The following is a 26,591-nucleotide window of genomic DNA, read 5'->3' as shown; positions in this document are numbered from 1 at the left end:
CCTTGCTTTTTTGGAGGTAGGTGGGCGTAGCTTATGCATCAACTCCACAAGGGCGGGGCTTGCAGTCAATGGGCGGGGTTTGATTCTCACAGGCGGGGCTTTCATTCAGGGGTGTGGTCGTGGACCAGGGGCGGGGCTTGCAGTCACTGGGTGGGGTTTGAAGCCCATGGGTGAGCCTATTGGCAGGGAGTGCGATCCGTCACCGGGGGCGTGGCTTGTTACCAGGAGACGGCACGGGTAGCCGTGAGGCGCTGTTTGAAGGTGGTTAGAAGGCGGGCTTGTGACCACTGGGGCGGGGTTACATCAGGGGAGGGATTTGTCTCCAAGGTGAAGGTCCAGCCGTAAAAGGGCGGGGTCTGTTAATAAGATCGAATCAACTCGAAAGGGCGGAGCCTGTCAGGGTGTCACCCAAAGGTTGGACCGGACTCCAGGGGCGGAACATTACTGAAGGGCGGGGCTCACCTGGGGGCGCGGACTGAAAACCAGTGGGCGGGGCCTGTTGTGGAGTCTCTCAAACTGGAAGCTGGGGTCCTCATCAGAAGGCGGGAGCTCTTATGGAGCCTGTCCAATTGGAAACTGGACTCATCACCAGAGGGCGGACCCTGTGATGCGCCCCTTCCAATTGGAGGTTGGGTTCATTACCCATGGGCGGAGCATGTTACGGCGCCCGTCCAATTAGAAGCTTCGTTCCTCACCATAGGGCGGGACCCGTTGTTAAAGGGCGGGGCCTGCAAGCAGGGGGCGGGCCGAGATATCCGTTGGCCATTTTCCCCGACGCCATTCTCGCAGCGAGGCCGAGCGCCGTCATGGTGAGTCGGGCGCTGCCCGGAGGCCTGCGGGGCGCCGCGCCATTAGCTCATGGTGGGAGAGGGAAGAATCACTGTCTGATTAGCTTACCACGGCAGGAACCAGGAGCTTGATTGGCCTGTGCCTGTCGGCAGCCGACAGACTGGAATCGCTGTTGGGCGGGGATCTATTATGAATAAGAATCCTGATTGGCTGTGGGTGGGGCGAGTTGAAATCAGATTGGATGCAGGGGGCCAGAATGGGCGGGGCGAGCGTGTGATTGACCGCTTGTTGTGGTCACGTGATTTTGACGGCGCTTGTGGCCAGCACGTGACTACAGAGACCGTATGCCTTGAGTGGATGGAAGCCCGGCCAATCAGAGAGGGGAAGAAGGCGCCGCCCAACGTCATGAGATAGTATAGAGTCAATGGGCCGAACGGTCTTCGTTCTGTCTCCAATTGAGGATTATTTTCTTGCGTCTGGGCATCCTACACGATTCTGCAGTTGTAGCTGATTATTTAGAGCGTCAGCGGGTGCACTGAAGTCATCCTTTCAACAAGAACAGGTTCATTGCAACAAGCCCCTTTCATTGAAAGGCATCCATGGTGAGACTTCAGTCCTTGGTAACCAGGTTCTCAACAGGCTAGTATCAGAGATAATGGGAACTGCAGATGCTGGAGATTCCAAGATAATAAAATGTGAAGCTGGATGAACACAGCAGGCCAAGCAGCATCTCAGGAGCACAAAAGCTGAGATGCTGCTTGGCCTGCTGTGTTCATCCAGCCTCACATTTTATTATCTCAACAGGCTAGTACTCTGCACAGCCATTCCCCACTGCTGAAGCCTTGGTACAGAGCCCTTCATTTTTCTCTTGTGGTGAGACACTGGTGGTGCTGCACGTTTTTGAGGACTGTTCCCAATGCAAAACTCGGAAACTAGCAGCAGGGCGTAGACCACTCGGCCCTTCCAGCCTGCTGTGTCATCCAACGTGATCATGGCTGATTATCCGACTGAGACCTCTCTTCCTCCTTTCTTACCCCATAGGGCGGCACGGTGGCTCAGTGGTTAGCACTGCAGCCTCACAGCGCCAGGGACCTGGGTTCGATCCCACCCTCGGGCAACTGTCTGTGCGGAGTTTGCACATTCTCCCCGTGCCTGCGTGGGTTTGCTCCGGTTTCCTCCCACAGTCCAAAGATGTGCAGATTAGGGTGGATCGGCCATGCTAAATTGCCTGTGTGTTCAGGGGTGTGTGAGTTATAGGGGGATGGGTCTGGGTGGGATGCTGCAAGGGGCGGTGTGGACTTGTTTGGCCGAAGGGCCTATTTCCACACTGTAGGGAATCTAATCTACCCTTTAGTGCTTTTAATACAATGCAATTGTATACAGTACAATTATGACCTAAAATATATCAATCGCTCTCATATATATACTCAGCCTCTTGACCTCCACAGCTTTAGGTGGTAGAGAATTCCAAATATTCACTGTCCTTGGACTGAAGAAGAGATTCTTCATCTCAGTTCTAAATGTTGTATCCTATATTCTGAGACTGTGTACCCTCGATCTAGTGTGTTATAATTCCTGGTTATAATTGTATACACTTAAATCTCCACTGTCTCAGCTTTCTAGATTCGGCAGTGTAATCATCCTAAACATGGCAAGTGAAGAACTTATTGCTGACTTAGGGGATTCACCTCTGTGAAGCGAAAAAATAAGTTTGCATTCAGTAAATACTTTGTACAACAATTATGAGACAAAATAAGAAGATGCTGTGGAGATGATGATAATAACAGCTGGATTTTGAGGAGCATCTTCGTGGAAGCTAGATATAGATAGGGAGAGAGATACTTAGGGAGGGAATTCAAAAGTACAGACTCCAGGCTGCTGAAGGCACAAGCAGTAAAATGAGTGGATTCTCAAGAGGCCTGAATTAGGAGAGCCCAGATTCTGGAGGGTTGTGGCGCTGCAAAAGATTGCTGGCGTGGACCTGATGGGCCAAATGGCTTCATTTTGGTGGCAAACCTTTTACAATTCTGCAGCCTGCAGGTGGTGAGAGAGAGAAATGGAGGGAAGGAGGCCGCGGAGGGATTTTGGACGCAGGTTTTAAATTTGACAGTGGGAAGGAAAGCAGACTCGGGGTGACAGTTACCAGGGTTTGGTGAAGAATGATCAATCCTGACGAAAGTGGGGAATCAGGAGATTAGCATTCGTTGGGGATTAGGATGCCGTAAGAGGAAAGTTGAGAGAGAAATTTTTGGAAGATTGAGAGAGGGCACGATTGGAGGCTCGGAGTGAGAAAGACCTTCCTGAACGTTGCTAGTAGAAACGTTAAATCTATGCCCCTCTAGTTTTGGATTTCGCCCACCCTGGGGTAAAAAACCTTGTCTATTCACCCTAGCGTGATTTTATAAACCTCTGTAAAGTCAGCCCTCCGCCTCCGACACTCCAGGGAAAATAACCCCAGACTATCCAGCCTCTCCCTGTAGCTCAAAACCTCTGACCCTGGCAACATCCTTTTAATTCTTTCCCGTGCGCTGTCAATCGTACCTGTAGCAGGGAGAATTGTACGCAGTATTCCAAAAGTGGCCCTAACCAATGCCCTGTACCACCGCAACGTGACCCTCCAGCTCCTATGCTCAACGCACTGACCAATGAAGGCACGAGCGACAAATGCCTTCTTCACCACCCTGTCTACCTGAGACTCCACTTTCAAGGAACTATGTACCTGCAGCCCTGGATCTGCCTGTTTGGCAACACTCCCCAGTAACTCCGGAGGGACCGGTTTACCCAGGGAGCGGTGAGAATGTGGAACTCACTGCGACGCTCCCCAGTAACTCCGGAGGGACCGGTTTACCCAGGGAGCGGTGAGAATGTGGAACTCACTGCGACACTCCCCAGTAACTCCGGAGGGACTGGTTTACCCAGGGAGCGGTGAGAATGTGGGACTCACTGCAACAGGGGTGGCTGAGCTGAATAGTGCAGATGTATTTAAGGGGAAACTGGATAAACATATGGAGGAGAAAGGCATGGAAGAAGATGACGAAGGGTAGGTTGGAGGACACCCATGTAAATGGGCCAAATGGCCTGTTTTTATGCTGTAAATGCTGTCTACTTACATCGGGGAATGGGGTAAAAAAGTCGGAAGGTCTTGCTAAAATATTACAAGGCACCGGTCAGACCATACCTGGTAAGCAGTGAACAGTTTATCTGAGGAAAGATTTACCGGCATTGGACGCTATCTAGAGATGTCCACTAGTTGATCCTGGGAATGGAGGGACTGTCCAATGAGGAGAACTGAATAGGTGGGCCTGTACCTGTTGGAGTTTAGAAGAATGAGAGGAGGCTTTAGCGAAACATACAAGATTCTGAGGGGGACTTGACAGAGTAGATGTAGAGAGGTTGGTTCCCCTTGTGGGAGAGTCTAAGACCAGAGGGTTATCATTTCAGAGTAAGGAATTACACTCATTTTTTTTTGTTTTATTCATAGGATGTGGGCGTGGCTGGCCTGGCCAGCATTTATTGCCCTAATTGCCCAGAGGGCAGGTAAGGGTCACCCACATTGCTGTGGGTCTGGAGTCACGTAGGCCCAGACCAGATAAGGATGGCAGTTTCCTTCCAAAGGACATTAGTGAACCAGATGGGTTTTTCCCAATAATCAGCAATGAACTAATTGTCGCCATTCATCTCCTAATTCCAGATTCTTATTGAATTCATATTGCACCATCTGCTGAGGTGGGATTTGAGCCCAGGCCTCCAGAACATTGCCCGGGCCTCTGGATTGATAGTTTATCAAAAATACCACTGGGCCATCCCCTGTCCTTGAGACTGAGATGAGGAGGAATTTGTTCCCTCAGAGGGGAGTGAACCTGTAGAATTCTTTACCACAGAGGGCTGCCAAGGCTGAGTCATTAGGTATATTCAGGGCTGGGACAGACTTTTAATCAGGGAGGGGAATCGAGGGGGAAAAGCAGGAACGGGGAGCCAAGGATTGCTGGATCAGCGATGACCTTGTTGACCAGCACAGCAGAACGCTGGGGCTGTCTTCTCCCGTCTTAGTGTTACCTAAAGCTGGTCCCAGGAAGAGCTAATGAGGAGAAGGATGAGTTGGAGGATGTTGGAGACAGCGCAGAGTTTGAGAAGGTTGATGCTGCCCAGTGGGTGGCTGCTCAGTCTGACACATTCGCACACCGAGGGTTGGGTGACGGTTGCGGCGGCCTCGTCAGTAACGATTGACGCGATCCTCTCCTAACCTTGTTGCAGGCTGACCCAGTGAAGGTGCTGGTGACAGGAGCTTCCGGTCCAATTGCCTACTCCCTGCTCCCCAGGATAGCCAGCGGAGAGGTGTTCGGGAGGCAGCAGGTAAGACTCAAACAGCACAGGTCATTCGAAAGGGGATTGCAGAGCCTCACAGACACACACCTCCACAGCCAGCTGCAGCTTCCATCCCCAGGAAATCAACCAGTTGCAGAGTCATGCAGCGAGGAAACAGAACCAGAATCCCAAACTAGACTGGTCCCTCCTGCCTGCTCCCAGCCCATATCCCTCCAAACCTTTCCCTGTTCATGTGCTCAACCAAATGTCTTTTAAACGTTGCAACTGTACCCACATCCACTAGCTCTGGAAATTTATAATCAGAATGACTTCTGACCAGAGACATTCATAAACTTGACACAGGGCTAATCTTTGAGCTTCTCACAGAAGACGGTGTTGAACTAGAGACAATGAAATCACAACTTTGCAACTAATGTTCTCGCGGTTTAATTTCTTTGTTTTGCGTCACGTTCTTTCTTGTTAAGTGAAAAATGAAAACGCTGAAGGTCTGGCAGCATCTGTGGTGAATCAGAGAGAATACACTTTTTTTTAAACAAAAAACAGGCCTGCGCAGTCTTCTTCCGATCTGATGAGCAGTCCCATCAGGCTGGTGTGTGGTTGAGCTCAATGATGGAAAGGCTGAAAATGTTGTCAGAGGAGAGAGGGTAGCGAAGAGTAGATCTGATCAAGGTGTTCAAGATCATGAATGGGCTGACAGAGTGGATGGGGACAGATTCCTACTTGTAAACGATCAGGTGCAAAGATGACAATTCCTTTTGTAAAATAAGCAGAGGCAAAGTAAGAAGAACACCTTCTGTCCGCTGATTAGTTGGAAGAGCGCCGCGCCGTCGGAGGGTCATTGCCGCGCCGTCGGAGGGTCAGCGCCGAGGGAGCGCCGTGCCGTCGGAGGGTCAGCGCCGAGGGAGTGCCGTGGCGTCGGAGGGCCAGTGCCAAGGGAGCGCCGCTCTATGAGAGGATTATGCTATGTAAGGGGTAACCTGTTACTGGGGTTACACAGGAATGTGGACTAATTAGATCAGCCCTTGAATGAGTCTTGAAGGATCAAGTGACCTACTCTTGCTTCTAGATTGTATGTTCCTTCTACCTGCCCTAACGTAGCCCCTTTGCCTCTTTTGCAGCCTGTATTTCTGGTCCTGATGGACCTCCCCACGATGTGGGGTGTGTTGTCAGGGGTCGCGATGGAGCTGCAAGACTGTGCTTTTGAACTCCTTCAAGGTAACAAGCCAATGACAAAACACACCATGCAGGTATTGAAAACAAAATGATTATTTGCTGATCATGTGTAAACCCCACAGGCATGAGCCATGATGCCTCCTGGCTCTGTGCTGCAGTTTCTGCTCCTCGCTTCACTCACCACATCCATTATAACCCTCTCCCTCTCATGAATTTACCCACTTTAGGAGCTCGTGTTGAAAGAAGAGAGAGAGAAGGCACATGACTTTGTTGTGTGCTATGGTTTGAAACCACAACTAAAGTCAACACAGCTACTGTCAGTGCTGAGGGAGCGGGCACTGTCGGAGGGTCAGTGCTGAGGGAGCGCCGCACTGTCGGAGGGTCAGTGCTGAGGGAGCGGGCACTGTCAGAGGGTCAGTGCTGAGGGAGCGGGCACTGTCGGAGGGTCAGTGCTGAGGGAGCGGGCACTGTCGGAGGGACAGTGCTGAGGGAGTGCCGCACTGTCGGAGGGTCAGTGCTGAGGGAGCGCCGCACTGTCGGAGGGTCAGTGCTGAGGGAGCGGGCACTGTCGGAGGGCCAGCGCTGAGGGAGCGGGCACTGTCGGAGGGTAAGTGCTGAGGGAGCGGGCACTGTCGGAGGGTCAGTGCTGAGGGAGCGCCGCACCGTCGGAGGGTCAGTGCTGAGGGAGCGGGCACTGTCGGAGGGTCAGTGCTGAGGGAGCGGGCACTTCAGAGGGGCCAGTGCTGAGGGAGCGGGCACTGTCGGAGGGGTCAGTGCTGAGGGAGCGCCGCACTGTCGGAGGGTCAGGGCTGAGGGAGCGGGCACTGTCTGAGGGTCAGTGCTGAGGGAGCGGGCATTGTCTGAGGGTCAGTGCTGAGGGAGCGGGCACTGTCGGAGGGTCAGGGCTGAGGGAGCGGGCACTGTCGGAGGGCCAGTGCTGAGGGAGCGGGCACTTCAGAGGGGTCAGTGCTGAGGGAGCGGGCACTTCGGCGGGGCCAGTGCTGAGGGAGCGGGCACTGTCGGAGGGGTCAGTGCTGAGGGAGCGCCGCACTGTCGGAGGGCCAGCGCTGAGGGAGCGCCGCACTGTCGGAGGGCCAGCGCTGAGGGAGCGGGCACTGTCGGAGGGCCAGCGCTGAGGGAGCGGGCACTGTCGGAGGGGTCAGCGCTGAGGGAGCGGGCACTGTCGGAGGGGTCAGCGCTGAGGGAGCGGGCACTGTCGGAGGGGTCAGCGCTGAGGGAGCGGGCACTGTCGGAGGGCCAGCGCTGAGGGAGCGGGCACTGTCGGAGGGCCAGCGCTGAGGGAGCGGGCACTGTCGGAGGGCCAGCGCTGAGGGAGCGGGCACTGTCGGAGGGGTCAGCGCTGAGGGAGCGGGCACTGTCTGAGGGTCAGGGCTGAGGGAGCGGGCACTGTCTGAGGGTCAGTGCTGAGGGAGCGGGCACTGTCGGAGGGTCAGGGCTGAGGGAGCGGGCACTGTCGGAGGGTCAGTGCTGAGGGAGCGGGTACTGTCGGAGGGCCAGTGCTGAGGGAGCGGGCACTTCAGAGGGGTCAGTGCTGAGGGAGCGGGCACTTCGGCGGGGCCAGTGCTGAGGGAGCGGGCACTGTCGGAGGGGTCAGTGCTGAGGGAGCGCCGCACTGTCGGAGGGCCAGCGCTGAGGGAGCGGGCACTGTCGGAGGGCCAGCGCTGAGGGAGCGGGCACTGTCGGAGGGGTCAGCGCTGAGGGAGCGGGCTGTGTCGGAGGGCCAGCGCTGAGGGAGCGGGCACTGTCGGAGGGGTCAGTGCTGAGGGAGCGCCGCACTGTCGGAGGGCCAGCGCTGAGGGAGCGGGCACTGTCGGAGGGCCAGCGCTGAGGGAGCGGGCACTGTCGGAGGGGTCAGCGCTGAGGGAGCGGGCACTGTCGGAGGGGCCAGCGCTGAGGGAGCGGGCACTGTCGGAGGGCCAGCGCTGAGGGAGCGGGCACTGTCGGAGGGCCAGCGCTGAGGGAGCGGGCACTGTCGGAGGGCCAGCGCTGAGGGAGCGGGCACTGTCGGAGGGGTCAGCGCTGAGGGAGCGGGCTGTGTCGGAGGGTCAGGGCTGAGGGAGCGGGCACTGTCGGAGGGTCAGGGCTGAGGGAGCGGGCACTGTCTGAGGGTCAGGGCTGAGGGAGCGGGCACTGTCGGAGGGTCAGGGCTGAGGGAGCGGGCACTGTCGGAGGGTCAGGGCTGAGGGAGCGGGCACTGTCGGAGGGTCAGTGCTGAGGGAGCGGGCACTGTCGGAGGGTCAGTGCTGAGGGAGCGGGCACTTCAGAGGGGTCAGTGCTTAGGGAGCGGGCACTTCAGAGGGGTCAGTGCTTAGGGAGCAGGCACTTCGGAGGGGCCAGTGCTGAGGGAGCGGGCACTGTCGGAGGGGTCAGTGCTGAGGGAGCGGGCACTGTCGGAGGGGTCAGTGCTGAGGGAGCGCCGCACTGTCGGAGGGTCAGGGCTGAGGGAGCGGGCACTGTCGGAGGGGTCAGCGCTGAGGGAGCGGGCACTGTCGGAGGGCCAGCGCTGAGGGAGCGGGCACTGTCGGAGGGCCAGCGCTGAGGGAGCGGGCACTGTCGGAGGGCCAGCGCTGAGGGAGCGGGCTCTGTCGGAGGGTCAGGGCTGAGGGAGCGGGCACTGTCGGAGGGTCAGTGCTGAGGGAGCGGGCACTGTCGGAGGGTCAGTGCTGAGGGAGCGGGCACTGTCGGAGGGTCAGTGCTGAGGGAGCGGGCACTGTCGGAGGGTCAGTGCTGAGGGAGCGGGCACTGTCGGAGGGTCAGTGCTGAGGGAGCGGGCACTGTCGGAGGGTCAGTGCTGAGGGAGCGGGCCCTGTCGGAGGGTCAGTGCTGAGGGAGCGGGCACTGTCAGAGGGTCAGTTTTTTGTGTTTAAGGTTAAACCCAGACCTTGTCTGTTGCATTGAGTGGGTGTAAAAGATGAGAAGGTTGATTTTCGGGGGAGTGAGGGCCTAATGGTACTGTCGCTGGATTGTTAATACAGAGACCAGATGACGCTCTGGGGTGCCAGGTTCAAATCCTGCCTTGGCAGATGGTGGAATTTTAATTCACTAAAAATTGAACAATGATCGTGAACCCATTGCCAATTATTGAGAGAAACCCCTAGCTCTGGCAGCATCTATGAAAGAAAATACAGAGTTAATGTTTCGGGTCCGGTGACCCTTGCTCAGAACTCTGTTTTTTTTGTCTTCACAGATGCTGCCAGACCTGCTGCGTTTTTCCAGCAACTTTGTTTTTGTTCCGGATTTACAGCATCTGCAGTTCTTTCGGTTTTTATCGGGAAAATCCCATCTGATTCACTGATGCCCTTTAGGGAAGGAAGCTGCCATCCTTACCTGGTCTGGCCTACATGTGTCTCCAGACCCACAGCAATGTGGTTGTGTCTTAACTGCCCTCTGGGCAATTTGGGGGCAAAAAATGCTGCCCTGGTCCGTGATGCCCTCATCCCGTGAATGAAGAAAGGAAGATAAATAAAGTAAAAACAGAGTAGCTCTATTCTTTTCCTGTGATTCTCTTGAGTAACCCACATTGCCTTTTCAATAAAACCCCACCATTATCTAAATAAAAATTGCACTCCAAATGCTGGTGATCTGAAAGCGGAAATTCCTGGAGAAACCCAGCAGGTGAGGCAGGATCTGTGGAGAGAAAGCAAAATGGAATTAACATCTTACCCTTCTTCAGCCCTGCTGGATGCAATTATTGCCAAATATTTGGAATGGTTTGGAAGACAGTCTTGGGAGGAAGTCATCACCTGGAAGACTGTGCCATTGCATCAGTCACCCCAATGCAGCAACAAATTTGTGTGCAGAAAAGGGTTAAGTTTCAAGATCGTGCTACAGATGCGGAGACCGCTCCTTCGAGATAGAAGCAGGGAGCCACAAAGGAACAGAGACAGAGATATCTCAGAAGGCCCTGATTCGGGTGTCACTCCTGAAGCTTGACAAAGGGTCACCGGACTTGAAGTGTTAACTCTTGTTTCTCCACGTACAGATGCTGCCAGACCGGGAGGAACGGTGGTTAGCACTGCCTCCTCATAGCACCAGGGACCCGGGGTCGATCCCACCCTCGGGCAACTGTCTGTCTGGAGTTTGCACATTCTCCCTGTGTCTGTGTGGGTTTCCTCTGGGTGCTCCGGTTTCCTCCCACAGTCCAAAGATGTGCAGGTTAGGGTGGATTGGCCGTGCTAAATTACTCCATAATGCCCAGGAATGTGCAGGTTAGGGTGGATTGGCTGTGGGAAATGGAGCCTTACAGGGATGGGGTAAGGGGTGAGAGTGGGTGGGATGCTCTTTGGAGGGTTGGCCTGGATTCGAATAGCCTGCACCCACAGGCTAGGGGTTCTGTGACTCGCTGAGAGTCTCTAACACTCTCTCTTTGTGTTTCATTATTGCTGCGCCTTGTGGTCGGCAAACCATGAGTAAGTGGCTACACTGTTTTCTGCAGGAGTGACTGTGACAGACCGTGATGACGTGGCCTTCAGAGATGTGGATGTTGCTGTTCTGCTTGGAGCAATGCCCAAGGCACAGAGCGTGGAGAACAATGACCAGTTCAAGTGCAGTGTTCAGATATTGAGGTCCCAGGGGAAGGCTTTAGACACATATGCCAAGAAGACAGTCAAGGTACAGGGCTGTAATTCCTCATGTTTTGTCTCTATAACTGCAGCCCCTCATCCTTTCTGAGCTGCTGATCACTGAGTTTCAGCATAACGTGTTGAGTTATTTATTTGTGATGCAGAGCCCAGCCCAGTACTATTCTTGCCAGACCATCACCTCAGCCTCCCGTCTGCGGAACAGGGTTGGGTTTGGGTATCGCTGCAGACGCTATTCAACTGTGCTCTGCGCCGGTTTGGTGAGACCCTCAGTCCAGTGGGCAGTGGGGAAAGGGCTGCGAATGTTGGGTTCACCTTCCCAAGCCTCTTCTGCGCTGAGCCCACATTGCACAGCTTGTTGGTGATATTAAACCTAGAGACTGGGAGCCTGTGAGAATAGGAACTGTGCTGTTCTCACTTGGCCAGTGCTCCCCTTTTGGTTCATGCTTGCCATTGGCCAGTGCTCCCCCCCCGTTGGCCAGTTCTCTCCCCCCGTTGGCCATTCCCCCCCCCCCCCCCCCCACATTGGTCAGTGCTTGCCACCCAACGTGTTGGCCCAGCCCTCAGTTCGGGAAGCCCTGGTGCCTATCATTCACAAGCTGATTCTCATCTGAAGCAAAGCGAATGAAATTTTCAAGGCTTCATGCGCCGGAGATTCCGAGCGGTGGCTCTGCACTAAGTGGGAACTCGGGAGAGCGATGGGCCGAACAGCCTCCACCCACTGCCCCTGAGTTTCTTGCTGCCGTTCCTCCCTTAAAGATGGTTTCAGTCTGAAGCTGTGCAATGTATTTTTCAGCTGATTGCTGCTGCCAGATTCTCAAACCAGTCATAGAGATCCACAGCGAGGAAAGAGGCTATTTGGCCTGTCGTATCCCTGCTGGCCAAAAGCGAGTACCTAACCATTCAAATCCTGGTCAGTCTAACTGGAACCTGTACCCACAGGTGCAGTGCGAACAGTACAGTGCAGCTTGTTTGGTCAAGAAGCTCCATGACCCGAGCTGTTCATCTTATTCTTTGTCCCTTTCCCCCCTCCACGCTCTCTCTCCCTCTCTCTCTCTCTCTCTCTCTCTCTGACCCTCTCTCTCTCTGACCCTCTCTCTCTGACCCCCTCTCTCTCTCTGACCCCCTCTCTCTCTCTGACCCCCTCTCTCTCTCTGACCCTCTGTCTCTCTCTGACCCTCTGTCTCTCTCTGACCCTCTGTCTCTCTCTCTCTCTGACTCTCTCTCTCTCTCTGACTCTCTCTCTCTCTGACTCTCTCTCTCTCTCTCTGACTCTCTCTCTCTCTCTCTGACTCTCTCTCTCTCTCTCTGACTCTCTCTCTCTCTCTCTGACCCTCTCTCTCTCACTCTGACCCTCTCTCTCTCACTCTGACCCTCTCTCTCTCACTCTGACCCTCTCTCTCTCACTCTGACCCTCTCTCTCTCACTCTGACCCTCTCTCTCTCTCTCTGACCCTCTGTCTCTCTCTGACCCTCTGTCTCTCTCTGACCCTCTGTCTCTCTCTGACCCTCTGTCTCTCTCTGACCCTCTGTCTCTCTCTGACTCTCTCTCTCTCTCTGACTCTCTCTGTCTCTCTCTGACCCTCTCTCTCTGACCCTCTCTCTCTGACCCTCTCTCTCTGACCCTCTCTCTCTGACCCTCTCTCTCTGACCCTCTCTCTCTCTCTGACCCTCTCTCTCTCTCTCTGACCCTCTCTCTCTCTCTCTGACCCCCTCTCTCTCTCTCTCTGACTCTCTCTCCCTCTCTCTCCCTCTCTCTCATTGCTGCAGGTTCTGGCGGTAGGCAGCCCTGCCAACACCAATTGCCTCGTCGCCATGATGTCAGCACCATCTATCCCACCGGCGAATTTCTCCTGCCTGACGCGACTGGACCAGAACCGAGCTCAGGCCCGGGTAAGGTGCCACCTGGACGAGATGGTGCGCCCGAAGAGCTGTTGCCCGCCTCCTCCTCCTCCTGCTACTCCTTCTACCATCTCCCCCCCCCCCCCCCCCCCCCCCCCCCCCCCCGGTCTCGTCTCCTGACCCCAGCGCAGTGCCGGCCCTGAACCCCACCCCGTGAACAGGGTCACGCATGGTCATGTCACCGCCTCATGAGACGTTCCCCGATGGCAGGGACAGAGAAGGAGACCACAAAAGCTTGGACGAACGGCTCAGTCTTCAGAGGGGTTCAAGGAGGCTTGGGGTGGTGGTGGGAGAGGTGGGGAGAGAGAGAATTGGAGAGATTTACGGAGGGAATCCTAGAACTTTAGGACTCAGGAAGCTGGAGCGATAGGAATTGGGATGCTCAAGAGACCGGGAGCACGAGGAGCCTGGAGGTTTTGGCGGCGGTGGGGTTTGATTTGTAGGGAGCGAGGTGGTTTCAGTCATAGGGAGGAGGGGAGGCTGAGCTCTCTCCTGTTGGTGGGGAGGGCGCAGAGGGGTGGTGGGAGGCATTGCACAATCAGAGAGGGATAGGAGGTATCAGAGGGAGTGGTTTCCAGGGCAGCTGGAGGAGGTGATGAAGATAGGGAGGGGTTGAGATCCAGTGTGTCTGCAGGGTTGCTGTAGGTTACAGAGATACAGCATGACTCCGATGTTGGGGGGAGGTCTCGTAGGGCGGGAGGAAGTTTTAAGATCTCACTCCATGGCAGCACATAGGGTTCGGGCTTCACGGATGGACGGCTGTGAATTTTCAGGGGATGTTTGTTGGGCTGATAGATAGAGACCAGGCTTGGGGGCAGGAGTGAGGTATCAGAGGTGGGGGTTTTCACAATTAGGGGAGGTTACCAAGATCAGGTGGGGGTGGGACGCCCCTGGTGGGGGTGATTGTAGGGCCAGTGGCGGTGGGGGGGGGGGGTGGGTTATGAGAGGGTGGTGATGGTGAGGAGATCTCAGGGTTTCGGTAGAAGTTGTGAGGGGTGATGCTATCAGAGCAGGTTACAAAGAAAGGGCAGGCAGGTGGAGTCTGAGGCTGGACGTTTGTTTGGGGAGGGGTTGAGATCTCCGGGAGGCCCGGTGAGGCTGTGTTTGGTGGAGTCGGGGTGGGGGTGGGGCGTGTGGATTTTGATTGTATCGAGGTGAGATCCCGGGTTAATGAGGCTGACCGTGTTGTATCGCTCCGTGGTTGCAGCTGGCCCTCGCCCTGGGGACCGGCGCAAGAGCCGTGCGGAACGTGATCGTCTGGGGCAACTCTTCGGGCATGCTGCACCCTGACTTCGAGCACGCCATGGTCACATGTGACTCCCGTCCGTTCAGGCTGCCTGGAGGCTCTGTTACGGTGAGGCACTTTTTGGTGGGGCAGGTGAGTGAAACTCTTTTCCCAAGTTCCTGGTGCTGTCTTCTGCCTCCCTCAGTGACTGACCTTTCACGCTCTCTTTCATTCTCCCTCCTCAGGCTGCCCGACAGCGAGGGGAAACTATGATGGGCTGCGCCATGTCAGTTGTGAGTGCCATCTGTGACCACCTGCGGGCGCTGTGGTCTGGGACACAGGAGGTACGCTATCTAATGGGGTGATATTAATGGTATAGACGATGGGGTGGGGGAAATCTTTCGATTCACCAGTATACCTCGCCTGAGCTCCCTGCTTAGAGCCCTGTAGCCTCTCACTTTCCCCGCATTCTGAAGTTTCAAAACACCTGCAGCGCCCCGTAGCAAGACTGAGAGGGCCAAACGGGTGGCGGGGGGTGGGTGGGTGCTTGACGGCGGGGGACACGGGTTGGCTGACCCCACACTCCTCATTGTGAGAGTGTTGCTATAATCCTGGTCAGCTGCACGGTGGGGAGGAGCAGAGAGAATAATATGTGGGCCCAGTGACATTGCTGATGGTGGTGGCTGGGGCAACATGAGCACCGGTAATACACACATACACACAGACGTACAGACTGGGAGTCTCTATAACCAGCTGCTGGAAGTGCTCCTCATAAAATAATTGCACCTGTTTCAACAGCCCACACTGTCTGCCAGTGCTAGCTCCCCTTTGGCCCATACCCATTCACTGTTAGCCCAGAGTCTCTTGTGTGCCCATGCCCGGTCACCCACGCTGTCTCGCTGTTGATGCAGCTGGCAGTTGACACACGCTCGCTCACTGTTGAATCACACCAACAACACTCTGTCGACCTGCAGTGACTCACTTTTGGTCAATACTTACTCATTGTTATTCAAGACTGACCCATTTCTGACATTTGCAGGGCGAGTTGTTGTCGATGGGAGTCCTCTCTAATGGAAATTCCTATGGAGTTCCTGAGCAGCTTATTTATTCTTTTCCAGTGTCTGTAAAGGTACATACAATACACTTAAGAACCTTGACTTCCACATGCAGGCTAAACCTCAGGCAGCCATTTGACTGAGCCTCGCGCTGTCGGAGGGTCAGTGCTGAGGGAGCGCCGCACTGTCGGAGGGTCAGTGCTGAGGGAGTGGACACTGTGGGAGGGTCAGTGCTGAGGGAGCGCCGTACTGTCAGAGGGTCAGTGCTGAGGTAGTGGGCACTGTCGGAGGGTCAGTTGCTCAGGGAGCGAGCACTGTGGGAGGGTCAGTGCTGAGGGAGTGGGCACTGTCAGGGGGTCAGTGCTGAGGGAGTGTCGCCCGGTCGGAGGGTCAGTGCTGAGGGAGCGCCGCACTGTCGGAGGGTCAGCGCTGAGGGAGCGGGCGCTGTCGGAGGGTCAGCGCTGAGGGAGCGGGCGCTGTCGGAGGGTCAGCGCTGAGGGAGCGGGCGCTGTCGGAGGACCAGTGCTTGGTATACGTTTATTCCCTCCTGGGCCTATGGGACCCATCGGCCAGGCCAGCATTTGTTATCTCTTCCCAAGCAGTTGAAGCAGTTGTACCTTGCTTAGCCATTACAGAGGTCAGGTCAGAATGTGCGTGGCGGTGCTCCTGTTCATGTCTGTTGAGCTATTGCCATCTTAAAGGTAGTGTAGCAACGCACAGTATCATTGTGTGTTAGAAATGAACATTGGCAAATTAATCCCTGTGTCCTAATGCTGCCAAAGAGGGAATAACTGGGAGACAGGTTTGACTGTGACACCTTCAACAGTCGAATTGCCTGCCTGAGCTGGCAGTGGAACGTGTTCATGAAGGGATACCAAGTGTATGGTGGCTCAGTCATTGACCAGTGTGCCCATTGTACAGTGCCATCTGCTCATGGCCTGTCTCTGTTTTCAGGATGGTAATTGGCAGATCGTGCCTGGCCTGAGGGTTTCTGATGACTCCCGGTTAAGGATGGCCCAGTCAGCCCGGGAGCTGGTCAAGGAGCGGGAGAGAGCCCTGAGAGCACTGGTGAGGAGTAAGTACATGCCCCTGTGTTACTGGGAACACCCCTTGCCCCCCAAAATCGCCTCCGAGGGGAATGCACAGTGCAAATGGAGGCAGACAACCTGATATCCCTGACCCTGGTCAGTGAGGGATTTCCCACTCTACTGTCTTAATGTGTCATTCCATTCAGTGCCTGCGCCCTGCACCTTCATCGTAACAGAGATCGGCCAGTTCTGTGTAGGTTGCAACAATTCCCTGGCTGTTCACAAGTTGACTGTTTCTAAAAGGGGAAATGTTGCTTTTCATCTCACACCCTTCAGTATCAAGCGAAAGATTGAAAAAATTCAAGCAGTAACGCAGAAGGAGAAGCGGCTGCTGATTGGTGACTCAACTCTGATTGTGTAGACAGAGAAAGTAACAGAGGATTAACAGCTCCCTGAACTCCCCAGTATTTCCAAATCAGTGCAATGCATTCTGTTTGTTTGCAGAGAACCGCTCCCTGCATATGAACAAAAGTTGCTTGGGCAATCCCTGGACACTATGGGACAATTTAGCATGGCCAATCCACCCTAACCCGCACATCTCTGGGCACTATGGGACAATTTAGCATGGCCAATCCACCCTAACCTGCACATCCCTGGACACTATGGGACAATTTAGCATGGCCAATCCACCCTAACCCGCACATCTCTGGGCACTATGGGACAATTTAGCACGGCCAATCCACCCTAACCCGCACATCCCTGTACACTATGGGATAATTTAGCACGGCCAACCCACCCTAACCTGCACATCCCTGGGCACTATGGGATAATTTAGCACGGCCAACCCACCCTAACCTGCACATCCCTGGGCACTATGGGATAATTTAGCACGGCCAATCCACCCTAACCTGCACATCCCTGGGCACTATGGGACAATTTAGCACGGCCAACCCACCCTAACCTGCACATCCCTGGGCACTATGGGACAATTTAGCACGGCCAATCCACACTAACCTGTACATCCCTGGACACTATGGGACAATTTAGCACGGCCAATCCACCCTAACCCGCACATCCCTGGGCACTATGGGACAATTTAGCACAGCCAATCCACCCTAACCTGCACATCCCTGGGCACTATGGGACAATTTAGCACAGCCAATCCACCCTAACCCGCACATCCCTGGGCACTATGGGACAATTTAGCACGGCCAATCCACCCTAACCCGCACATCCCTGGGCACTATGGGACAATTTAGCACGGCCAATCCACCCTAACCCGCACATCCCTGGGCACTATGGGACAATTTAGCACGGCCAATCCACCCTAACCTGCACATCCCTGGGCACTATGGGACAATTTAGCACGGCCAATCCACCCTAACCCGCACATCCCTGGGCACTATGGGACAATTTAGCACGGCCAACCCACCCTAATCTGCACACCTTTGGACTTTGGAAGGATCCCCGAGGAAACCCACGCAGACACGGGGAGAATGTGCAAACTCCACACAGACAGTCACCCGAGGGTGGGATTGAACCCGGGTCCCTGGCGCCGTGAGGCAGCATTGCTAACCACAGTCCTAACTCCTCACCTGTCTCCTCAGAACCTGTCCACCAGCTAAACTTCCTGAGAGTGATGGCATACTGTAATTGCTTGGCTGAGTGCAACTCCAACAACACACATGAATTTTGACACCATTTAGGACAAAACATGCCCTTGGATGAGTGTGCCATCTATCACAAACACATATGAAGTGGGAGCAGTACTGAGCCATTTGACCCGAAATCTGCTCCATCATCAAATTAAGATAGTGCCCAGGGATGTGCAGGTTAGGGTGGGTTGGCCGTGCTAAATTGTCCCATAGTGCCCAGGGATGTGCGGGTTAGGGTGGATTGGCCGTGCTAAATTGTCCCATAGTGCCCAGGGATGTGCGGGTTAGGGTGGACTGGCCGTGCTAAATTGTCCCATAGTGCCCAGGGATGTGTGGGTTAGGGTGGATTGGCCGTGCTAAATTGTCCCATAGTGCCCAGGGATGTGCAGGTTAGGGTGGGTTGGCCGTTCTAAATTGTCCCATAGTGCCCAGGGATGTGCGGGTTAGGGTGGATTGGACGTGCTAAATTGTCCCATAGTGCCCAGGGATGTGCGGGTTAGGGTGGGTTGGCCGTGCTAAATTGTCCCATAGTGCCCAGGGATGTGCGGGTTAGGGTGGATTGGCCGTGCTAAATTGTCCCATAGTGCCCAGGGATATGCGGGTTAGGGTGGATTGGCCGTGCTAAATTGTCCCATAGTGCCCAGGGATGTGCGGGTTAGGGTGGATTGGCCGTGCTAAATTGTCCCATAGTGCCCAGGGATGTGCGGGTTAGGGTGGATTGGCCGTGCTAAATTGTCCCATAGTACCCAGGGATGTGCGGGTTAGGGTGGATTGGCCGTGCTAAATTGTTCCATAGTGCCCAGGGATGTGCGGGTTAGGGTGGATTGGCCGAGCTAAATTGTCCCATAGTGCCCAGGGATGTGCGGGTTAGGGTGGATTGGCCGTGCTAAATTGTCCCTTAATGCCCAGGGATGTGCGGGTTAGGGTGAATTGGCCATGCTAAATTGTCCCATAGTGTCCAGGGATGTGTAGGTTAGTGTGGATTGGCCGTGCTAAATTGTCCCATAGTGCCCAGGGATGTGCAGGTTAGGGTGGATTGGCCATGCTAAATTGTCCCATAGTGCCCAGGGATGTGCAGGTTAGGGTGGATTGGCCATGCTAAATTGTCCCATAGTGCCCAGGGATGTGCGGCTTAGGGTGGATTGGCCGTGCTAAATTGTCCCATAGTGCCCAGGGATGTGCGGGTTAGGGTGGATTGGCCATGCTAAATTGTCCCATAGTGCCCAGTGATGTGCAGGTTAGGGTGGATTGTCCGTGCTAAATTGTCCCATAGTGCCCAGGGATGTGCAGGTTAGGGTGGATTGGCCGTGCTAAATTGTCCCATAGTGCCCAGGGGTGTGCGGGTTAGGGTGGATTGGCCGTGCTAAATTGTCCCATAGTGCCCAGGGATGTGCGGCTTAGGGTGGATTGGCCGTGCTAAATTGTCCCATAGTGCCCAGGGATGTGCGGGTTAGGGTGGATTGGCCGTGCTAAATTGTCCCATAGTGTCCAGGGATGTGCGGGTTAGGGTGGATTGGCTGTGCTAAATTGTCCCATAGTGCCCAGGGAAGTGCGGGTCAGGGTGGAATGGCCGTGCTAAATTGTCCCATAGTGCCCAGGGATGTGCGGGTTAGGGTGGATTTGCTGTGCTGAATTGTCCCATAGTGCCCAGGGATGTACAGGTTAGGGTGGATTGGCCGTGCTGAATTGTCCCATAGTGCTCAGGGATGTACAGGTTAGGGTGGATTGACCGTGCTAAATTGTCCCATAGTGCCCAGGGATGTGCAGGTTAGGGTGGATAGGCCGTGCTAAATTGTCCACAGTGCCCAGGGATGTGCGGGTTCGGGTGGATTGGCCGTGCTAAATTGTCCCATAGTGCCCAGGGATGTGCGGGTTTGGGTGGATTGGCCGTGCTAAATTGTCCCATAGTGCCCAGGGATGTGCAGGTTAGGGTGGATTGGCCATGCTAAATTGTCCCATTGTGCCCAGGGATGTGCGGGTTACGGTGGATTGGCCGTGCTAAATTGAGCTCCACCATCACTTAACTATTCCACAGTCCAGTCTGCCCCTGATAACCTTCATCCTCTTTACTTATCAAGAATCTATTTACTTCGGTCATCCTATATGTGGCAAATACCATCATTGGTGTTTCCCATCAGTGGTAACTGTGGAGGAGGATTGGAAGCTGCAGAACTTGGGGAAATAAGTAGTAATGTCTTGCAAAGTGTCTGTATTACAGAGGAGGTGGTGCTGGATGTCTTCAAACACATAAAGGTGCATAAGTCCCCGAGAGCCGAGAACTCTGGAAAGCTACGGAAGTGATTTCTGGGGCCCCTGGCTGAGATACCTGCACCATCGTGTGCAGCTGGAAGTCAGGACGTTGGCTAATGTTGTGCAATTAGTTAAGAAAGGTGGTAAGGAAAAGCCAGGGAACCATTGACCAGTGAGCCCAATGTCAGTCAGAGGAGCAGGATTTACACGTACTTGGAAAGCCAAGGACTGATTAGTGATAGCCAACATGGCTTTGTGCTTGGGAAATCGTGTCTCACTGATGAGTTTTTTTGAAGAAGTAACAAAGAAGATTGATGAGGGCAGAGTGGTAGGCACAGCTTCAGTAAAGCGTTGGACATGGTTCACCATGGTGGACTGGTTAGCGAGGTTCGGTCACATGGAATACAGGGAGAGCTAGCACATCGGATACAGAACTGACAGAGGGTGGTAGGGGAGGCTGCTTTGCAGACTGGAGGCCTGTGACCAGCAGTGAGCCACAACGATTGGTGCTGGGTCCACTGCATTTTGTCATTTATATAAATGATTTGGATGTGAATGTAGGAGGTACGGTTAGTAAGTTTGTAGCATACACCAAAATTGGAGGTGTAATGGACAGCGAAGAAGGTTACCTCAGAGTTAAATGGGACCTTGGTCAGACGGGCCAATGGGCCAATGGCAGATGGAATTTAATTGAGATAAATGTGAGGTGCTGCATTTTGGAAAGGCAAACCAAGGCAGGACTTATACAGTTAATGGTAAGGTCCTGGGAAGAGTTGCTGAACAAAGAGACCGTGGACTGTTGGTTCATAGTTCCTTCAAAGTAGAGTTGCAGGTAGACAGGGCGGTCAGGAAAGTCTTTGGGACGCTGGCCTTTATTGGTCAGTGTGTTGAGTGTAGGAGTTGGGAGGGTCTTGTTGTGGCTGTACAAGATATTGGTGAGGCCACTTTTGGAATACTTTGGAATTCTGGTCTCCCTGCTATTGAAAAGATGTTGTTAAACTTGAAAAGATTCAGAAAAGATTTACAAGGATGTTGCCAGGGTTGGAGGGTTTGAGCTACAGGGAGAAGCTGGGACTATTTTCCCCGGAGCGTCGGAGGCTGAGGCGGGGACCTTATAGAGGTTAATAAAATCATGAGGGGCATGGATAGGGTGAATAGCCAAGTTCTTTTTCCCCAGGGTAGATATGTCCAAAACTAGAGAGGCACAGGTTTAAGGTGAGAGGGGCAAGATTTAACAGGGACCCAAGGGGCAACTTTTTCACACAGAGGATGGTGCGTGTGTGGAAGGAGCTGCCAGAGGAAGGGCTGGAGGCTGGTATAGTTACAACATTTAAAAGGCAACTGGATGGGTACATGGATAGGCAGGGTTTAGAGGGATATGGGCCAAATGCGAGCGAATGGGACTGGATTAATTTAGGGTAACAGGTCGGCATGGATAGGTTGGACCGAAGGGTCTGTTCCCGTGCTGTATGACTATATGACTTTGTTAATTAATAAAGCCACCCCACCACATTTTCCTGACTTGCTGTCCCTACTTAATGTCATGCGCCCTTGCAAATTGAAGTCCCAGTCTAAGTCAGCCTACTGCCAGTTCTCTGTAAGTCAGATCATATTCATTGCTGTTTGTCCTCTCGGCTGATCAGTTTTGTTTTGAAGCTATGCGCATTCAGATACAGAGCCTACATTTTGTCCTTTCGATACTTTTGTAAATTCTGGACTATCTGTTGATTCACTCATTAACTTGAACACTCTATCCTTTTCTATTACGGTCTGTTTATTATTCCCTGTAACACCTTTGTTTTGCCTCTTTGATTAACCACATCTTCCCAGACTGGAGCCCTTTTCCTGCTGGAACAGGCTCCACTTTCTCCAGCACTCATCCTGGAGAATCCACTTCTCCCGCATTGGTCTTTGAGCCGCGAATTCATTTCTTTCTTGATGTTTGCCGAATGGCAATTTGTACGAATACAGAGATCAGTTCCTTTTGTGGTTCTGCTTCTTGATTTGATGCCTGGCTCTTCACATGATTGAGCAGAACCTTTCTTTCTAGCTCTGTCTATGTCATTGTTTTATGTATTTACCACCAATGAGCAGACCCTCGCACTGCAAATTCTTTTCTAGCCCTGAGGAAACATCTCAAACATCCCAGCCTATCCATAACTCAAACCTTGGGTAAACCTCTCCTGAACTCTCCCCAGTTTAATAATATTCAGTGGAGCGACACTGTTCAGTGGAGAGGACAATGCCAATCCCCCTCAGGAATGTGTCCCTTGCCTCCACTAACTGTCCTAGAAATGGTTGTCTGAGATGGTGTAGAGGGAGTTTTGCAGTGCGTCAAACTCTGTGCTGGGCAGTTGAAATTAAAATTAAACCCCGTCACCACTTCAAAAGAATACAATTAAAACTGGACACGGTTTGTTACTGGGTTCCCTTTTCTGTCTGCAGGTAACCTCTGAGAGCTTCATTCTGGGACCTAACAGATTGATCGGAGATTCAGAGCCAAGCTGAAGGATGAGTACACTGATGGGAGACACTGTCATTCTGTTCACATCCCCCGCCCACCCTGACATCTGGACATTTGGTTTTATTCACTTGTGGGATATTGCTGGCCGGTCAGCATTAACTATCCGCTCCTAGTTGTCCTGGGGAAGGTGGTGGTGAGCTGCCTTCTTGGACTGGTGCGGAGAGATCCACAGTGACGTGACACCTAAAACAGCCCAATATGAATCATCATGATATTCAGTCCAAAAGCGTTGCGCCAAACTGTGGAACTGTGCAAGTTAATGTTCCCCAGGACAGTCTGGGCAAGAGCACCAGGAGCTATCCTTGCTTTAGTGACCATGTTGCAACAACACAATGAGCTGCTAACAACTGATGATTGGGACCAGCTAAGAGTCTGGAAAGATGCAGATGTATTCCTCCTCCTCCACCCCTCCTTACCCCATCCCACGCTTGCACAGACACATTCTGTTACACACACACACACACACACACACACACACACACACACACACACACACTTCAGTCCAACGTGTCCGTGCTGACCGAGGTTCCGAAACTAAACCAGTCCCACCTGCCTGCATTTGGCCCGTACCCCTGTCATGTACCACGCTCTGTGTAAAATAGTTGCCCCTCCAGTTCCTTTTAAATCTTACCCCCTCTCACCTTAAACCTTCGCCCCTCAAATTTTGAATTCCCCTTATCCCTGGGGAAAAGACTTTTTTTATTCATCTTATCTCTACAAGGTCACCCCTCTATCTCTGATGGTTTGGGGAAAAGAGTCCCCGGCAATCCAGCCGCTCCTTATAACTCAAACCTTCCGTTCTCAGTAGCATCCTGGTAAATCATCGTACCAAACCTGGGTCCCTGCCCAAAAAGTATCTCTGTGCCTTCCCAGCTGCCACTCGCCAGCCCAGTGCACAGCCTGGTTCAGTGCATTGCCTTGCTCCATCGGGAGTGTTACAGGACTCAGTCCAACGGGGTCAGATAGTGTTGCGAGATGCTGCTGAGCCACTGCCGGTCCAGGTCATCAGTGATTTGGGAGCCTGTTTGCTGCTTGTCAGAGCCGTAATAAAAAGACTGTCTGCCCCACCATAAGAGTGATCTCTCGTACCGTGCTTGCGAGTTGGATTGTTCGCACAGAGGCTCAATCATGACCTGAACTTCCCATCCCGTTCAGAAACGAGCGCTTGCGTTTCCCTCTGCGTCTTTCGTGACCTCAGGACGTACAGAAACTCTTTCACCTCCCAGCAAGATACTCCATGCCAACCATGATCCCAAACTGATCTAGTTCCACCTGCCATAACCCTTCAAATATTTCCTATTCATGTCTTTTAAGTGTTGTAACTGTACCCTCATCCACCTCTGGAAGTTTATTCCACACTCAAACCACTCTCTGTGCAAAAAAAAATTGTCCCCCATGTCTCTTTTTAAAAATCTTTCCCTTCACACCTTAAAAATGTGCTCCCTAGTCTTGAAATTCCCCCACCCTAGGGAAAAGACATCTGCTGTTCAGCTTATCTGTGTCCCTAATGATGTTATAAACCTCTATAATGTCACCTCTCAACCTCCTACACTCCAGTGAAAAAAGTCCCAGCCTCTCCGTATCTCTCCCCGTAACTCAAACCCTGGTAGATCTCTTCCAAACCCTCTACAGCTTAATAATATCCTTCCTATAATAGGACGACCAGAACTGGGCACAGTGCTCCAGAAGAGGCCTCACCCACGTCCTGTACAACCTCAACATGACGTCCCAGCTCCTGTACTCCAAGGTCTGAGCAATGAAGGCAAGCGTGCTAAACGCCTTCTTAAGCAACCCCCCCCCCACCGTTTACCTGACCAAACTTCACAGAATTATGTACCTGAACCCTTAGGACTCTCTGTTCTACGTGCTGCCCACCACTGAACAGGGTCGATAGATAACATCTGTAATCTGAGAAGCAAAAGAGCAGGAGTTGGCCATGCGTCTGCTCTGCCATTCAATGAGATCATCTGACTCAGCCCCCTATTCCTGTTTTCCCCCCACTTCCCAAAACCCTGTGATCTCTTTAGCTCTAAGAACTATGTTGTAGCTCTTCCTGAAAACATTCAATGTTTTCATCTCAACTTCTTTCTGTGGCAGAGAATCGCACAGGCTCCCCGCTCTGGGTGAAGACAGTTCTCAGTCCTAAATGGCCCAGCTTGTAACCCTTAGGCTGTGACCCCCTGGTTCTGACTCCCCAGGTCATCGGGAACATCCTTCCTGTGTTGATCATGTCTGGTCCTGTTAGAGTTTTGTAGGTTTCTCTGAGATCCCCCTCATTCTTCTAAAAATCCCAGTGAATACAGTCCTAACCGATCCAAGTCTGGCCCTTGATCACCTTATACCCCTCGACTAGGTCACCTGTTAAATCTTTGCAACCAAGGGGAATATGAGCCTGGGTCCCGACCCGAAACATCAGCTTCCCTGCTCGTCTGATGCTGCTTGGCCTACTGTGTACCTCCAGCTCCACACTGTGCTATCCCAGATTCTCTGGCATGGGCAGCGCTTACTGTCTGTGAGCCTGGCCTGTGCTCCCTCTCGGCCAGAATCGTTGAGGGTTGAATGCTGGCAGTTTTCTGTCTCACTCCTGCCACAGCATCTTGCAGTTGAACAAAAGATTTGGAGATGTGGGAGGTTACACTGAATGGCGTGGATCAGGCACAAGGTGTGCTGAATCTGGTGCCATGCGCCCCCTGTAGGTCATCCCACAGCCCATTCAGTCGCAGGCAGCATCGCAGACAAACTGAATCAGGTTGGCAATCCCAAAAACAGCCCAGATTATCTCCACCTCCCTAACCTGTCCTTCCTCTCATCTATCCGCTCCTCCCACCTCAAGCTGCACTCCCGTTTCCTACCTACTAACCTCATCCCGCCTCCTTGACCTGTCCGTCCTCCTGGACTGACCTATCTCCTCCCTCTATCACTCACCTCTACAGGCTCCATCCGCGCCTCTTTGATCTGTCTGTCTCCGCTCCACCTATCTTCTCCTCTAACCATCTTCTATCCACCTCCCCCTCTATCCCTATTTATTTCAGAACCCATTCCCCCTCCCCCTTTTCTGATGAAGGGTCTAGGCCCGAAACGCCAGCTTTTGTGCTCCTAAGACGCTGCTTGGCCTGCTGCGTTCATCCAGCTCCACACTTTGTTATCTTGAACCAGGTTGGCTGCTACTGTCTCGTGAGATGGGACCTCTGCTGTTGGGCGCTGATGTCCCTAACCCCTTGCCCTCCCAGGAGTTAGGCGTAGAGGTCCTGGGAACAAGAGTCAGTGAGCAGCTGTGACCACATCCTGTCAAGGAAGGGTCAGGGAGAGGGATATGGGAGGGTGGGAGAATGTCCTCACTGCCTTCTGCAGGAAAATAATGCAGATTAGTCTGCCCCAGGATGTAGACTTGGGTTGGGGCTGGGGGGCGCACAACGAAGAGATTATGTTTCACTTCCGAACTCCTGGAGGATTCGACTGGTTTCACAACGGACGGAGCAGTTTTACTGGTTGGGAAATACGGCAGCTACTTCTGTGCAGAGCATGATCTCACTCGATAATGTCCCAGATACTTGGCGTCTAATCATAATTTAGGGCTGAACTCCATCAAACACTCCCAGGGACAGGGACAGCACAGGGTTAGATACAGAGTAAAGCTGCCTCTACACTGTTCCCCCCCATCAAACACTCCCAGGGACAGGGACAGCATGGGGTTAGATACAGAGTAAAGCTCCCTCTACACTGTTTTCTCCCCCCCCCCCCACAATCAAACACTCCCAGGACAGGGATAGCATGGGGTTAGATACAGAGTAAAGCTCTCTCTACACAGTCCCTGATCAAACACTGCTATAACAGGGTCAGCACGGGGTTAGATACAGAGTAAAGCTTTCTCTACACTGTCCCCCATCAAACACTCCCCAGACAGGGATAGCACAGGGTTAGGTGCAGAGTAAAAGCTCCCTCTATGCTGTCCCTCATCAAATACTTCCAGGACAGGGACAGCACGGGGTTAGATTCAGAATAAAGCCCCCTCGACACTGTCCCCCGTCAAATACTTCCAGGACAGGGACAGCACGGGGTTAGAT

The 26,591-nt window shown here is 53.4% G+C and overlaps 1 protein-coding gene across 2 annotated transcripts; it reads left to right on the top strand.

Annotated features, from left to right (window-relative positions):
* Positions 1 to 738: 738 nt before the first annotated feature.
* On the top strand, positions 739 to 25,831 carry LOC125449210 (malate dehydrogenase, cytoplasmic-like). 2 transcript variants are annotated; one of them, XM_059641434.1, is made up of 10 exons: positions 739 to 809; positions 5,044 to 5,142; positions 6,234 to 6,330; positions 10,745 to 10,920; positions 12,659 to 12,781; positions 13,998 to 14,168; positions 14,261 to 14,359; positions 15,055 to 15,144; positions 16,025 to 16,138; positions 22,449 to 25,831. In XM_059641434.1, the coding sequence occupies exons 1-10, from the start codon at positions 807 to 809 to the stop codon at positions 22,509 to 22,511; spliced, it is 1,035 nt and encodes a 344-aa protein (XP_059497417.1). In that variant the 5' UTR covers positions 739 to 806; the 3' UTR covers positions 22,512 to 25,831. The 2 variants fall into 2 exon arrangements, with proteins under 2 accessions (XP_059497417.1, XP_059497418.1); XM_059641435.1 differs by having other exon boundaries at positions 16,025 to 16,145; positions 22,449 to 25,829.
* The last annotated feature ends 760 nt before the right edge of the window (positions 25,832 to 26,591 follow it).

Source organism: Stegostoma tigrinum, chromosome 42 (genome assembly GCF_030684315.1).
Source record: "Stegostoma tigrinum isolate sSteTig4 chromosome 42, sSteTig4.hap1, whole genome shotgun sequence".
In the NCBI taxonomy this organism is placed as follows: Eukaryota; Metazoa; Chordata; class Chondrichthyes; order Orectolobiformes; family Stegostomatidae; genus Stegostoma; species Stegostoma tigrinum.
Note: the sequence above shows the minus strand (reverse complement) of the source record. Positions and strands in the feature narration are given on the sequence as shown.